At 43.2% G+C, this 16,780-nt stretch overlaps 2 protein-coding genes across 7 annotated transcripts in view; both read right to left on the reverse strand.

The window, feature by feature from the left end:
- DCLK3 (doublecortin like kinase 3) overlaps positions 1-2,769 on the reverse strand; it is a 47,563-nt gene extending 44,794 nt beyond the window's left edge. Inside the window, exon 1 of the mRNA XM_068238316.1 lies at positions 2,749-2,769. Within this exon, the coding sequence (XP_068094417.1) occupies positions 2,749-2,769 (21 nt within the window). The remainder of the gene's footprint in view (positions 1-2,748) is intronic.
- A 2,636-nt stretch (positions 2,770-5,405) lies between these two features.
- The window catches only part of TRANK1 (tetratricopeptide repeat and ankyrin repeat containing 1), a 183,426-nt gene continuing 172,051 nt past the window's right edge, over positions 5,406-16,780 (reverse strand). For all 6 annotated transcript variants that reach the window (XM_068236534.1, XM_068236535.1, XM_068236531.1 and 3 more), the window contains 2 exons: positions 16,657-16,758; positions 5,406-6,838 (listed from right to left, as the gene is read on the reverse strand). In XM_068236534.1, the coding sequence (XP_068092635.1) occupies positions 6,744-6,838; positions 16,657-16,758 (197 nt within the window). In that variant the 3' untranslated portion in view covers positions 5,406-6,743. The remainder of the gene's footprint in view (positions 6,839-16,656; positions 16,759-16,780) is intronic.

Raw genomic sequence — 16,780 nt, forward strand, 5'->3', positions numbered from 1 at the left:
CCACTAGGCACTGTAGGCACGTGCCTACAGGCGCCATGTGGTCAGAGGCGGAAGTAGCAGCTGGCGGGGCGCTCTGCACTACATTCTCCCCAACCATGCCAGTGAAGGAGCGATCACGTCTGCATCCGCCCTCCTGAGGCCTGCTTCAGGATGTAGGAGGAGCTGAAGTGGAGGGCCAGGAAGCGGAGCAGAAGGGGGAAGTGCCGAACAGCCGGTGTGTGAGTACCATGTGGAGAGGAGACCGAAGAGATCGGCACAGAGTTCTAATGCAGATGCCGCCTGTGAGTACAAGTATCCACCAGCCAGAGAGAAGCTGCGAGTCTGACAGTGACTGCAGCGATTAGATTTGCCTACTGTTACTCTACAGGACTGCCGCTCCTCATGTGAAGTGAAGTCCTGTAGAGTAACAGTAAGCAAACCCGGTCGCTGCAGTCTGAATCACAGCTTCTCCCAGGCTGGTAGATGCTCAGTCACATGCTGTATCAGTGTTAGAGCTCCGTGCCGTTATCCACCTCGGTCTCCTCTCCTCTTACTGTGCATGGCATTCTTAAAATTCCGACAGCCTTCCAGTGACCCTTGGAATGATCCTCTTCTTTGAATGTAAGCACTTGGCAATGTGTGGTCATTTACTCACTTACAGCTGTTTGGCTTCTATATTCAGTTGCTCCATTGCAGCACTGGTGTTTACAAATTTTAGTACGCTTTATTTTTCGTTCATGTTTTGGGCACCTTATAAGGTTTCAGTCTAATGTATGTCTTATGTGTTGTAAATGAATGGTCGTTGATGCAGAATTTTTGTAGTGACAACTTTTAATTCATGGTACTAGTGGCTTTATCGGCAGTGTTGTTATTTATTTTCTTTATTAAAGCTACTCAGCTTTGCAAGCAGTTACCAGATGCTGTATAAATTTACCTAATTGTTATAATATTTATATATCTCCATGCCCTGGCACCATTGGTGACTTTTTTATTGTTTGTATTTGGTGTATACTTTTTCTGTACAGGCTATTTAAGATTATCCCTTAGATCCCTCTCTGATTGAATTTGATCAGAGAGGGATCTTTTCCTGCTCACACACTGACTGCACACAGATTTCTAACCCTGCTGCCACCCCCTAGTGTATATGGTCACCCCACAACCCCATGTGCAGTGTTAAAGAATCACCTATCACATGCCAGCACAAATCCTGGCCTCCGCTGACCAGCGTCACTGCCAGTGCCTGTACCACGTGACACCAGGAGCATGTAATGACATCCTACATGTGGTTTCAGGCAGGTAACGGTAACGGAGAAGGCCAGGATTTGTGACCGCATGACAGGTGAGCTTTCAACAATGCGCCTGGCATATACACTTCAGAGGACTGTAGGTCGTCGGGATATTTTGAATGGCGTTTGCCGTTACCGCCGCGCACGCAATCCAGCCCTTGCAACTAAGAGTTTCCAGCATGATCCATCCTTTTGACTGGAAACCGATGGGCTGACCGTGTTGTGGTGCAGATTCTAAATCTCCTTCGATCCGATAATTATTTGATCAAAAAAGGGTGTGTGGTCTGTGATGAGGGGCGGAGTTTAGGGCGCCAACATTTCTGTGCCTATAGGCTCCTAAGCTGTAAATCCGGCCCTGTCTTAGGTTTCTTTATTTGCAATTTTTATTGGTGTACTGGGATGTATGATCCCTCTGGGCTCCCAGTCACCCAACGACTGTATTTCACATTAGACCCATGTTCTTTATTTTGCAATTAACAGATCAACCAGTCACGCCCTATGCATACGAAGTATACCTGATCAAATATAGGTTTACTATATACAGTGCTGGTTTGCTGTAAATTATTGCAGATCGTATCTGCACTTTTATTTGACCTTTCTTTACCCAATACCTAGTTGTGATATTGTATCATCTTGTATATTGTACTTCCTTTCTGTGTTACACTTTTAAATAAAGAATTTACAAAAATAAAAAAATAAAAAATGGGAGAAACCTCTTTTGAAAGGTATGTTGATCCTGGGAGCCACTGATTTACAAGCAAACAAAAATTGCTAATTTCTACTTCACAGGCTCATGATTTATATGTAGGGCTTTCTTATGGGTATCTGGACTCTTTAGTACGTAATTTAGTTTAACATACTCTTTAGTATAGAATATATACGTAATAAAATATACGTAATAATTTTGGTATTTTACTCAAAATAATTTTTAGCCTTCGAGAGCTGTAAATGAAAACTGAAGAGCATGCAAACACTTTTTTTTTTGATAAACATTTTTATTTAACACAAAGGAACTACAGTACAAGGAATTCAAAAATAAAATGTAATCTGTAGGCAACAGCAGTTTTTTTTTTTTATAAAAATACAAATAAACACATTAAATACAATCAATATTATAACCACGTTATAACTTTTAATTTAGCTGCTGATATTCCTGTAAGCATAAGGCAAGGGTAAGCATGAATGGTAAACTTATTTTAAAGGTAAATATTCGGAAACAATTCCTAAAACAGTAAATGGAATTGAAGCAGGTGAAAGCACTACAGATATGTATAGTATTTGCCAACTAATATCAAATCACCCCTTAATCAATAATACAGAGCTGCTTTAGAAAACTGCTTTAATGACACCCAATATTTTCGTTTTTATGGTTTAGTGTACTTACTCCTAAAATAAAATAAAACTAGTAAGCTAAATATAAAAAAAGAACTTAGGAACTTAAAAAGACCCCGAGCTGTTTGCCAAAAAAGAAAACGGGACTTACCTGTCGCTTCCTCCAGCCCATCGTAGCCCGTGAAGTTCCCAGCATCCTCCTGGCCCCCTCCACAGTCCCACTGGCGGCTCCGGTAATGCACCGACTTTGGGTGAAGTCGCGCTTGCTTGCCCCAGCTGCATGCCCATCATCACCCCAGCCGCCATAAGAGTCCTGTGCATGAGTGGTTCAATCTTTAGAGAACTGTGCATTTGTAGGGCTGTTACGGTTGCTGGGGTGATGATGCAACGGGTACGCTGCGGCGCATTACCGGAGCAGCAAGCGGGACCACAGAAGGGGCCAGGTTACGGTGGCGTAGACGAAGACCCAGGTAAGTCCTGTTTTCTTTTTGTGGCACACAGCTCAGGGTCCCTTTAATTTTCCAATTTGTGATTTTAAAACTGCAAAAAACTAAACATTAAAACGGTATTATACAAAAGAAACTAATGGTATGTAAACAGGGTGATGACATGACCTAGCTTCAATACATGTCTATGCTACAAAATATTGCCGCTAGCCATAGTTATCAGCATCTATATCAAGTAGCATTAGAAGCAACTGATCAGTGCCATGTCCAGAATGCATCAAAACTACACCACATAGTTCACCACCTGATCACTTTTTTTTTTTAAACATTTTTTTAGATTTAACAGGGACTAAACTGTTTGCTGACTTATTTATTTTATCCACTGTTGTCATTAAAGTTTTTTTCTCAGTTTCCTAACTGAACTAAAGTTAACTTCTTTTTTCTTATAAAGTAGAAATATTTAGCATTCAACCACCTCTGATATCATCTCATCATTGTGATCCAAATTAAAAGGCAGCAATTATGAAAATATTCATTTTCTGTGATCTAGTTGTATAAAATTCTTCCAACCTGAATTAGGGTTTTGCTGCAGATTTTTTAAATGAACCCTTTAATGGTTAAAACGTGATGGCAACTGACTTAGTAAAAGCTATGTTTTGAACCAGAGGTACCTTTTGCAGGGATGGAGTCTTCAGAATTGGTATAGTGCTATCAGTGCAGTTTCTAGGCTAAAATGCACCCAGGGCGAGGGTGTAAAAATTGCGCCCCCCCCCCCCCTAGGTTAGATAGGTAGGTGCCTCTCAGTATAGGTTAGATTAGGTAGGTGCCCCCTAGTATAGGCTAGATTAGACAGGTGCCCCCCAGAATAGGTTAGATTAGGTAGCTGCCCCCCAGTATAGGTTAGATAAGGTAGCTGCCCCCCCAGTATAGGTTAGGTAGGTGCCCCCCAGTATAGGTTAGGTAGGTGCCCCCCAGTATAGGTTAGATAGGTAGCTGCCCCCCAGTATAGGTTAGATTAGGTAGCTGCCCCCCAGTATAGGTTAGATTAGGTAGCTGCCCCCCCAGTGTTGGTTATATTAGGTAGCTGCCCCCCAGTGTAGGTTAGATAGGTAGCTGCCCCCCAGTGTAGGTTAGATAGGTAGCTGCCCCCCAGCGTATGTTAGATTAGGTAGGTGCCCCCCAGTGTAGGTTAGATAGGTAGCTGCCCCCCAGCGTAGGTTAGATTAGGTAGCTGCCCCCAGTATAGGTTAGATAGGTAGCTGCCCCCCAGCGTAGGTTAGATTAGGTAGCTGCCCCCAGTATAGGTTAGATAGGTAGCTGCCCCCCAGTGTAGGTTAGATTAGGTAGGTGCCCCCCAGTGTAGGTTAGATAGGTAGGTGCCCCCCAGCGTAGGTTAGATTAGCAGCTGCCCCCCAGCGTAGGTTAGATTAGGTAGGTGCCCCCAGAATAGGTTAGATAGGTAGCTGCCCCCCAGTATAGGTTAGATTAGGTAGCTGCCCCCCAGTGTAGGTTAGATAGGTATCTGCCCCCCCAGTGTTGGTTATATTAGGTAGCTGCCCCCCAGTGTAGGTTAGATGGGTAGCTGCCCCCCAGTGTAGGTTAGATAGGTAGCTGCCCCCCAGCGTAGGTTAGATTAGGTAGGTGCCCCCCAGTGTAGGTTAGATAGGTAGCTGCCCCCCAGCGTAGGTTAGATTAGGTAGCTGCCCCCAGTATAGGTTAGATAGGTAGCTGCCCCCCAGCGTAGGTTAGATTAGGTAGCTGCCCCCAGTATAGGTTAGATAGGTAGCTGCCCCCCAGTGTAGGTTAGATTAGGTAGGTGCCCCCCAGTGTAGGTTAGATAGGTAGGTGCCCCCCAGCGTAGGTTAGATTAGCAGCTTCCCCCCAGCGTAGGTTAGATTAGGTAGGTGCCCCCAGAATAGGTTAGATAGGTAGATGCCCCCAATAATGGAGGCCGGAGCCGCGGGGAGGGCAGCCCGACCTCTCCCTCCCTCTCCTCTCCCGGGCGCCCTCCGTGCTCCCCCCTCAGATGCAGAGTTCGTGAGCAGCAGGGAAGCGCTGTTTACAACTCACCGGCTGCCTGGCTCCAAGCGCTGCTCTCTCGCCGCTGGTCTCCTCTCTCTGTATACATACTGATACACGCTGCTTCCGGCTACAGGAAGCAGCGTGTATCAGTATGTATACAGAGAGAGAGAGGAGACCAGCGGCGAGAGAGCAGCGCTTGGAGCCAGGCAGCCGGTGAGTTGTAAACAGCGCTTCCCTGCTGCTCACGAACTCTGCATCTGAGGGGGGAGCACGGAGGGCGCCCGGGAGAGGAGAGGGAGGGAGAGGTCGGGCTGCCCTCCCCGCGGCTCCGGCTCCCCCCTCCATTATAGCGCCCCCCTCCCAACAGCGCCCCGGGCGGCGGCACGCTCCGCACGGGGCAAGAAACGGGGCTGAGTGCTATGATGCTCGGCTACTGAAGTTCTTCAGAGTCATGTATACTGGAATGTGATGAAGACCCTGTTTATTAAAACTGCATGTGATGTGCTACTTCCATCCTATTTTTCTGCATGGGACATAGGAAGAATGGCTGCATGTGTGGCTAAATACTAAGGCAGCGATATGGACACTGTATATTGTACCTCTTGGAAGCAGATTTAGGTGAGATCAGATGAGCTGAAGAATCACTTGTATGGTAACATTTTGTACAGAAAGGGCCCTTTATTAGCTTCTAATAAATATGGCTTGAGATAAACTGAATTGTGCAAAACAAGAGCATTCTACCAGAAGGGAAGAAACCATTTTGTGACAATTCGAATTGGCTCAACATTTCTCACCTCATAATTTTATCTATTGTAGACTGCAGAGTAAATGGCAAATAAAGTTGCATGAATTGTTATAAAATGTATGAAATTGGTATTTTATGTTAAATACAAAATGGTCTATTTATATGTATTTCTTACAAATTGGTTATAGAAAATGAAATACTTGTGGTAGTTGACTTAAGTTATCAAATGGATCAGAAAAAGGTTGAACTGTTAAACACAATATTTGTCAGTAAAAGTAAATTGAATGCATGAGTCAACCAGCAAAAACAGCTGACAAAATGGGGACAAATGAATCATATTGCAAGTCATTTACTAAATATAATTGAAGTGAATCTGTGATGGACTGAAATATGGGAGCTACAACTGCAGCCATGTTAGTGGCTTGGCCAACCTACTATATCACTCAGCTGTACCGGGACATGCTTATAGCCAGTAAGCTCTGTAATACCAGAGCAGTATTGCTTGCTCTCTGTGGGAAATACCACTGGTAACTCTCCCATTGCTGTTTCCACAGGTTCACTTTGAAGCACTTACATCAGCCAAAATAAAAAAAGGCTTCATTTGTGGTTAATTAAAGTAATACCAGAATAGATGTGTGAATCATCCTGCTGAGACTTCCAAAAGAGCAACAGAACTCAATACAAGATGAAAGATCGCTAAGAGATGCCGACAGTACTTACAACTACATCTGTGGAATATCTTTCTCTTCACAATTCTTTTTAAGAGGCCACAGCACAATTCTTTTTAAGAGGCCACAATACTCATCTATATTCATCATAAATGTAAAAAATAAATAAAAAATAGATTTTAAGTACACTTCCTGTCCTCACAAAATAAACTGAACATTGTATGTGTAAACTCAAAGCAGAACAGTATTTGGTCAACTTTTGCAATCAGTGTCGTTTGGACTTTCTTTTGCCCCTTTTTGATTTCTTCTGCCAGAGTTCTGTGAAGTCGCCAAAGTCAAATTCATATGAGTCTGCAATCCCTAAAAGCGAAATGGAAAGACCTCAGTTATACATCACAGAAAGAATAAAAAAATATAATATCTGAAAAAAAATAAATAAACACACATGATGCTGTCAGAGCTAATTAGAACATGAACTATTGTAGTATTTGAATCCAATGATCAAATACCAATGTATTCATTCCAAATCCCTGGAACAACATTCCCTAATGTTATGGGAAACAACTACACCATAGAGACCCCTGATAATAAGCTACATCTGATATTCAATGAATCTGATGTTCCACCAATGCTACAAAGATATCTGTTTGCACAGAAGAGTTTTGGCGATCTGGACCGATCAATCCTCTATCATCGGATGATGAAGATTCTGATACACCTGGATTAGTGAATGGAAATCATGGTCCATCGACACCTCCCACTGACGATGATCTTACTCCGACAGTACAAGGAGACTATCCAAGTCAGTCACTGCAACCTCTGTGATACCAAGATAATTATCATGCTCCAAAAGAAGCAATCTAGGAGCCACATAAAAAGTGTAATTGCTGCCAACGCTTTGCTTCCATGAAAGTTTTGCACCTGATCTTAAATGGGAACATACTGACTGTGAACTTTCTTACACATCTACACAAGCTACCCCTGTGATGAAAACTTCAAATTCAAGGATGTCATGAAAAAGACTATAGACTATCTGGACCAGTAAAATGTGTCTAATGGAGAAGATGTTAATCAAGGACTGAGGCTTTTGACTATGCCACAAAAAGTGCCACTTAAAGAGCAAAGATTTGCCTGAGAAGAAATTGCACCACTGTGGAATTAGACGTTATACTAAGAGTTAACTACTGCCAAAACAAGCAAGATTCTATCATCTCTCTGCATCCGGGGGTGTCAGAATCTCATAGTAATGCAGAAAAATGATCATCCTCCTAGCCCAGACGGTTTACATATATTTAAATGGTTTGCAGATTAATTGAGTGAATTTCAAGATTCGTGAGTATGAGCAGAATCAAAATTAGATTGTGTAATTTTCAGTGTTATTTTTGGAGGTGAGCTGTTTATTCCTACAAGGTTAAGAATGAGATAGTATTGAAGAAATGTTCACATGTTATGCAGTATTTGTTGTGTTAGTAAGTTTAACCAATAAAGGTCTAGATATACCCTGCTGAAACTAAAGCCTGCTTTATACGCAAAATGTTAATCACATAGTTTTCACACATATCTAATAAGCTGATCAATAATATACACTTTATTTCAGATTGTATTAAAATAATTAGGCCCTAAGCCTTGTGCCTGCTATTACCACTTATAACCACAAGGGGCATCTAGAAATCCCCATCTAAAAAATAAAAGTGAAGTCATGTACATGTATTTTTAGAAATGTTATAAAAAGCAACAATTAAGTCATATGTACTAATTTAAAGATAGTTTGGAAGTCCCCTTATATTATTTCTGGGGAGAAAATCTCTATAAAAGAGTTTTCAGCCTGTATATTTTATCATTGCCTGATATCTTGGCTGATTGAAACATCTAAGGCCGAAAACCTGTCTTCTCACAGACGTGATTCTGAAAGATACATCAGAGAGGTAATATGTAATTATTCTTGGTGAAAATTTATTGACAATAGCTTATATAAAAGTTAAAGACTTGTCATTTTCACACTTCAGCAGTTTAAGTTTTTAGATAACTTTTTTCTATGCTATATTTCATATACAATCAGTAAGCATTACTATTCAAATGAAATTGCAAGCTTAGAGACAATTACCAAGCTTTGATTGATTAACCACTTCACCACTGAGGGGTTTTACCCCCTGACCACCAGAGCAATTTTCATCTTTCAGCGCTCCTTCCATTCATTCGTCTATAACTTTATTACTTATCCCAATGAAATGAACTATATCTTGTTTTTTTCGCCACCAATTAGGCTTTCTTTAGGTGGGACATTATGCCAAGAATTATTTTATTCTAAATGTGTTTTAATGGGGAAACAGGAAAAAATTTGGGAAAAATTATTATTTTTCAGTTTTCGGCCATTATAGTTTTTAAATAAAGCATGCTACTGTAATTAAAACCCATGAAATGTATTAACCCATTTGTCCCGGTTATAAAACCATTTAAATTATGTCCCTATCACAATGTTTGGCGACAATATTTTATTTGGAAATAAAGGTGCATTTTTTTTCAGTTTTGCATCCATCCCTAATTACAAGCCCGCAGTTTATAAAGTAACAGTGTTATACCCTCTTGACATAAATACAGTGTTCTCCCCAGGATCAATTAAGTGGGCGCGCCGCCCGGGTGAATTAAGGCCCCGCCCGGCTGCTATTTTGCATATTAGAAAAGCCAGCGCTGTTCTCTGCACTCAGCGCTGACTCCTCTGTGCCCAGCAAGCTCAGCTCCTCTACGTACGAGATCTCCTGCTTTCCGGCTGGCTCGTACACTCATTGGCTCGGCATGGCAATAGGCGGGGCCATCTGTTATACTGCATAGTGCTCTTCTAGGAAGTTAGAACGAGGTACGTTGCAAGCAGTCTCTCACTCTGTCTGTGCTTGCACGATCGTGAAGGGACGCTGGAGCCTGTGTGACTAAAAGCAGAGCTGGGCAAACTACAGCCCGTCTGGCTTTGTAATCTTGGTATTTATTGCCTCCTTTCCTCCTCATGGCTGTCTCACTTGTCTCTCTCCCTCCCCAGTCCCCACCGTACAATTGTTGTACAATTACGTGCCGTACTAACTTTCCCATCTCTGAATTACGGCACTTTTGTCAGACTGAAGAGAGGAGTGCAGGCAATCACTCACTTCCTCCCCCGGGTGTCAGACGCATGGAGCAGATCTCCACTCGCTGCAGAGAGCGGGATGTCCTGGTTGCCCAGAGAACAGCACACAGACAGCAGCGCTGAAGGGGAAAAAAAGCAGTCTGATCTGATAGGTACAGGCAAAAAAAAAGCTGTGACCTTAGGTCAGCTTGCACACATAAAGCTCTGTCCTGAAGTGTATTCCCACCCCCTCTTTTTTAACCCTTAGGATACACTAATCTCTGGAATCTCAAGGGGCCAGCATGTCCTTTCAAACCATGCTGAGCTTTGCATTTTCTCAAAAAAAAAACCCAGTTCATACCTATGTGTGAATTTGCAGCTTCTCAGTTAAATCTGTAGGACATGCTGAGCCTTGTGGTTCCACAACAATGGGGTCCACAAATAATGAAAACCTTACCAATCAGATGATTGGTAGAGGAACCAACCCCAAAAAACATTGACGGAACAATAGTGGTTGATCGGAACCATTAATGATGCCCAATACGTATAACAATATGATGTCTGTTTCACCTGCACTGTGAACCGGATTTGTGTACTGCAAATCAAGCCTATTTTTGTTTTGTTTTTTTCAAACGCAAACAAAAGGCACTGTAATAGCACATTGAAAACAATCAAACAACCGTTTTTCCTGGTTTTGACTTGGCAGGTTCACTTTAAGACAGATGGTGCATATATAATACTGGGTACACACAGATTTTCCGGCTGATTTACTGTCAGATCCATTATTTCAAACATGACCGATCTGCGTTCTGATCGATTTTCGAGCATTTTCCGATCAATTTCCTATTGAAGTGAACGGAAATCGATCGGAAAATGCTCGGCAATTGATCAGAAAGCAGATCGGACATGTTGGAAATAATCGTTCTGACAGTAAATCGGGCAGAAAATCTCACCTAGCATCTCTGTACCTAGCAATAAAGCAAGAGTCATATGGAGGCTCAGTGTTTTCCCCAGGCCTCCATCCGGCTAATTTTGGTAAGCACCCGGCTGATATCGTCTCGTTTCCTCCTTCTGCTATGCTGTCAGCAAAGCTTACACGGCCCTGCATTCCCCCTGTTGTGCCCCACCCGGCTACTTTTTCATGCCACCCGGCTGGAAAAAATTTCTGGGGAGAACACTGTAAATATTTAAAAAGTTCAGTCCCTAAGGTAACTATTTATGTTTTTTTTTTTTATTGTATTTTTTTTTTTTAATTACAAAAATAAAAATAAAAATTGGGGAGTGTGGGAGGTAGTGAGTTAATTTATTGTGTAAATGTAATGTTTGTATATGTAAAATGCTTTTAGGGTGTAGTTTACTATTTGGCCACAAGATGGCCACAGAGTGTTTGTTTACATGCGACCTGTAAGCGTCCGGAAGGACGCTTACAGGAAGCAGTAGGAGGCTGGGAGACTCACAATGATCTCGCTGTTTCTGAAAGAAGCAGCAGATCATTGCGGGGGCTTAGATCAACGAACGGGAATGGATTTTCCCGTTCATTGATCTCCGGGTGAGCGGGCGGCGGCGTGCATGAGCGGCGGGTGCGCGCGCACGAGCGGCGGGAGCGCGGACAGCGGCGGTAGCGCGGAAGGTACGGATTTCTCCGTCCCTGGTTTTTTAGGAGGGAAAAAAGGGGCGGAGAAATCCGTACGCGTGGGGGTAAAGTGGTTAAAAGATATCTACCTTAAATTCTTTATATAAGAATAGAACTTCATATATCATTTTTTAAAGGATAAAGCTATATTGTGTGTACCATACACTGTACAATCTTGAGACAACAATTATCGGTGAAGGATAAAAGCTACAGCAGAATATTTGCGATATATCGAAATGGACTCTTTTCACTTAAGCAACTTTGAAAATGTATTTTTGGATGATGGACAACAACTGGAGAGATGTATATTCCTGTGTGTGTGTGTGTATATATATATATATATATATATATATATATATATATATATATATATATATATATATATATATATATACATACGCTTTATCTATTTTTTATAACAAGATAATTTTATAAAATTCAACAGCTGAGTGTTGCGTATTTCTTTCAGAGGTAAACCTGTTAACCTCTAAATATTCTGTTTATAGTGAGCAAATTGTAGATAGCGGAGCACTCCTCCTATAACGATCGGATGTGCCACGGAATCCCGGCTGCACTCCAGGTCAATAAAGGTATGGTAATCACAAAGTCCGGCACCATCCATAAATATATGCTCTTTTAATGATCAAAGTTGCATTACAGCGGTAAAAGCAACGTTTCAGGGCAACCGCCCCTTTATCAAGCTATGCTGTCGATATTCAAACACACAATGCATTCGCCTCTCTATTTATACCCCAACCCAGCAGTAAACAGCCAATCACCTTAAATAACATTTATCTCTGACCTATCACAGAATCCCACTCCAAGTGGACCTGATGGGGAACAATTTACCTGGCACTGCTATAGGGGAATTCGAACGTCAGCACCACCCCCCTCACCTACCTCACCAGTGGAGGCGGAGGCAGACCCATCCCTTCTGTGCTAGGTCATAGCGGCAGTCACTCCCAGCAAGCCGCCGCTACAGCGGACCTGATGGGGAACTGATCCGCATGACGAACCTGTTGTACAGATAAATCAGATGCTGTCTCAAGCATATATCGTACCGCCTCCACACCCCCTTCATGGGGTATGGACGTATACAAGCTTTCAACGTCCATGGTTACCAACAACCATCCACTTTCTAAGGGAGGCATATTTCTCAAAATATTCAGGAACATTTGTGTATCTTTAAGATATGATTTCAGGGCAGCCACATATGGTCGTAATATTTGATCTAAATACTTAGCCAACGGGGATAGAACTGAATCCATCCCCGCCACTATAGGCCTGCCTGGGGGGTTATCCAGGCTTACGTTTATAGTGAGCAACGCACCCACTACTGTCTAATCTTCATTATGACGGCTTTCTAGGCTTTCCTTTTAAGCTGACCATACACTGGCCCGATTTGCCCCCGTTTTGACAGCAGATTCGATCACTGGGATCGAATCTGCTGCCAATCGTTCGCGCTACACGCCGAATTTCGATCCATTTCGTCCGATCCCGTCGATCGCTCCGTGCGGAAAATTACCGTCGATCGCCTGCGGGTAGGGAGCGCGTCGCTAGTGGCGTTCGAGTGCCCGACGACCGACGCAATAGAGCCGCATACATTATCTGCTCCACCGGCGCGACTACCCTCGGTCACCGCTGCTCCGTGTCCGCGCAGGTCTCCGGCATGCTTCAGTTCCTCCTGCCCGGCAGGAAGTTTAAACAGTAGAGGGCGCTCTACTGTTTAAACTTCCTGCCGAGCAGGAAGAAGTAAAGCATGCTGGACCTGGAGACCAGAGCGGAGAAGATAGCGGAGACCTGGGGACTGGAGTCGCGCCGGCGGAGCAGGTAATGTATGCGTGTATGCGGGCATGCGGGAGCGGCGGCAGCACCACCACCACCACCACAACAGATTGTGAACGGTTTCAGGCTGAAATTGGTTCACAATCTGTTTGCAGTAAAGGTAGCCATACGATCCCTCTCTAATCAGATTCGATCAGAGAGGGATCTATCTGTTGGTCGAATCTGATGGCAAATCGACTAGTGTATGGCTACCTTTAAGCAGTTAATAATCATTTATAGCAGATATCGATCAGATATTTGACAAATCTCTGATCAATATCAACAGGGGGACAGAAGTAAAAAACTAGGTAGTAGGTATATCCAAATCATCCAACATAAAGCAATATATTTTCCTGGTGCAGGGGTTAAAACTCTTTTCAATGCACTTTGATGAAGGGTACTTCCACACTTTGGTCTGTTGCATTCCTTTAGAACAGATTGCAATTACACTGAGCAAAAATATAAATGCAAACACTTTCGCGTTTCGCTACCATTTTGCATGAGCTGAACTTGAAGATCTGAAACATTTTCTACAAAAACAAAAGACCCATTACTCTAAAATATTGTTCACAAACCTGTCTAAATCTGTGTTAGTGAGCACTTCTCCTTTGCCGAGATAATCCATCCCATCTCACGGGTGTGGCATATCAAGGAGCTGATTAGACAGCATGAATACTGCAATGGTGTGCCTTAAACTGGCCACGATAAAAGGTCACTCTGAAATGTGTAGTTTGAGCACACAGCACAGTGTCACAGATGTTGCAACGTTTGAAGGAGTGTGCATTCGGCATGCTGACTGCATGAAATTAATGTTCAATTCTCTACCCTAAGCCTTCTCCAAAGGCGTCTACCACACACAGTCTGGACTAGTCCTTCTACTCACAGAGCAAAGATGTTTGGCCATCCTACTTGCTTGTCACTACTCTGGCAGTTGGTGTAAGCAACGGTCATTCAGTAAGGTCTTTTGAAAATAAGGAAGACCCTGAGAATCCTCATGAGGAGATGGACTAGTCCACAACCTTTTGGTAAGAAGGCAGAACCATCAGAGCGCTACCTTGAAAGAAAGTTATTTAGAGTGCGTTTTACTCAGGGACAAGTACAAACATGACACAAGACAGACCATTTATATCACGCTTTTCTTTTGGCTGACTTAAAGTGCTTCAGGGCTGCAGCCACTTAAAGCCTGCTCCACAGGCAACCAGGACCATTAAGGAGCCTTGCCCAAATGCTCCTTATGGTTTAACATACTGGCTTGAGCTGTGATCTGAAGCGTGGTCAAAGGCTCAAACCCTACATGCCTTACCAGTACGCTATCCAGCTGACATCTTATACAAATGTGTACACTTGTATTTTCAATTTTACAGTTTTGCGCCATAGTGCCCTTTTAAGTATATAAAGTATTATAATATGTGCAGGGCTTAAAGGACAACTGTAACCTTAAAAAAAAAATATTCACCTAAGAGGAGAGGAGGCACTAAATCCATTAGAGCCTTAACGTTTCTATCTGCATTCCCTCATTGCACTGCCAGGACCTCCGTTCAAATCTCTAACTTTATTGTCGAGGCCTTCACGGCCTCAGACCAAGCTCCGTACTGCACACGCGGGCGCAGTAGGGAGCCGCTCGTCTTCAGACATTTTCAAAGTCCTGAAGACCTGCCTGTCAGGAGATTTGAACATGGACCTAGTGAAGGAACGAGGGGATGCAGAGAGGAACAGAAAGACTCTAAAGCAGTGTTCCCCAACCCTGTCCTCAAGGTCCACCAACAGTGCATGTTTTGTGGAAATCCACAGAAGTAGGTAATCAGCTCTGCTGAGACACAAAGTACCCCACCTGAGAATGTTTGTAGTTTCCTGCAAGCGTTCCAATGAGTCAGCACCGTCTTCAATAAATAAGCTCTTTTATTAGGTATCAAAGAATCATTAAAATCATGATGAACAAGCAGCCAGCCATACCTAATAAAATAGCGTATTTATTGAAAACAGTGCTGACTCATTGGAACGCTTACTTGGGAAGACACCTGTAGTGCACAGGTGACTGGAGTGGAGAGCACGTCAAACCCTTTCCTCGGTCCACCATAGGTGCTTGCTACATATTGCTTGTAGTTTCCTGCAAAACATGCACTGTTGGTGGGCCTTGAGGACGGTTGGGGAACTCTGCTCTAAAGGATCTAGACGAGCCTTCCCTCCTTAGGCAAGTATCTAACTTTTTTGTTTTTAAATATTACAGTTGTCATTTAAGCTCTGATAAGTGCTATAAAATACAGATAGAGATAAAAGATCATGTTTCTTGTAAATGCTTCACTCCTGTAACTCCTTTTTTTGTCTACAAAAATGAGACATGGATTCAAGCTCAAGTATTTTTGCTATTTAACTTCCTTTAAAGAAAAGCCTTTTCAGATCAATGTCAGACTAAATCCAACACCTTCATCACTGGCAGCCCCATAACCCGCTGCGCAATTTAGAAATTAAGTGGGGGTGCATTAGGGCTCACCACTGGGGAGCTGTTGTCTGATCTAGCCAGACACTGCGTCACCCTTTGTGGATCAAAGTGTTGGATCTCATCCGGCACCATGTTGTACCATGTACAATTATGCTGGTTTGCATGCAATGGGGCAGAGCTACAGCATGTAAGCTGGTGCTGGCCCTGCCCTCCCCTTGATGCCCTCCAGATCCCCACTGCTGCAGCACTCCTTACCAACAACACCCCTTCAGTAAATTTAAAAAAACGCACCTTCTCAGGCTAACCAGGACTAAAAGGATGACTCATACAGATACAATATCATGCAATATGGCTTCTATAATTAGGGAGCTGCAAACAAATCCTGTCAGCAACAATTTAGAGTTCAGATAATTCCTGATTCAAAAGGGCTGTTTTATGACCCAAACTTAAAGAGAATCTGAAGCCCCAAAAAAATAAAAATGGCTTTTTAGCTTATATACATATGAGGCATGTATGCCCCAGCTAAAACGCCCCTATCGCGCTGCATAACGAGGGGTCTTTACCCTCCAAATCCACCCCCCCTCCCGCAAAATCCATGACATTCTTGGTTGTGGGTTTTGCTGCCCTAAGCGCTTCCGCGTGAGGCAGGGCTATGAGCTGCAGCCCTGCCTCACACGCGTCTGTCAGCGCGTATCTCCGCCTCTCCCCCGCCCCTCTCAGTGAAGGAAGACTGAGAGGGGCGGGGGAGAGGCGGCGATGCGCCGCTGACAGACGCGTGTGAGGTAGGGCTGCAGCTCATAGCCCTGCCTCACACGGAAGCGCTCCCCGGGCAGCATGGGGGATTTGAGGGGTAAAGACCACTCGTTATGCAGCGCTATAGCGGCGGTTTAGCTGGGGTATACATGCCTCATATGTATATAAGCTAAAAAGCCATTTTTTTTTTGGCTTCAGATTCTCTTTAATATGTCACGAGGCATCTCCACAACACAGGAAAGAATCTAAAGAACACATCATTGGTTTTAAACAGGGGTCTAGTGGTGATGCTTGCATGGATGGTTATAGTAATATTCGGAAGGCTTGCAAAATGCCTTACAGCAAACAAATTGTCTATCTTTCTATTAAATCTAGTTCAATGTCACAATCATAAAACGTTAATCTTTGAAATGATCACAATTCTAGTGAAATACCTGCTGCATTTGTAGTCTGTTGCTCAGGTTTCTCCAGGAGTTCATGGCCTTCAGAAATACTGGATTTCAATTCATTTACAGGATTCATCAGCAATTCTTCCGCTGTACAAATAAAAGCGGTTAA

Source organism: Hyperolius riggenbachi, chromosome 5, assembly GCF_040937935.1.
Source record: "Hyperolius riggenbachi isolate aHypRig1 chromosome 5, aHypRig1.pri, whole genome shotgun sequence".
Taxonomy (NCBI): domain Eukaryota; kingdom Metazoa; phylum Chordata; class Amphibia; order Anura; family Hyperoliidae; genus Hyperolius; species Hyperolius riggenbachi.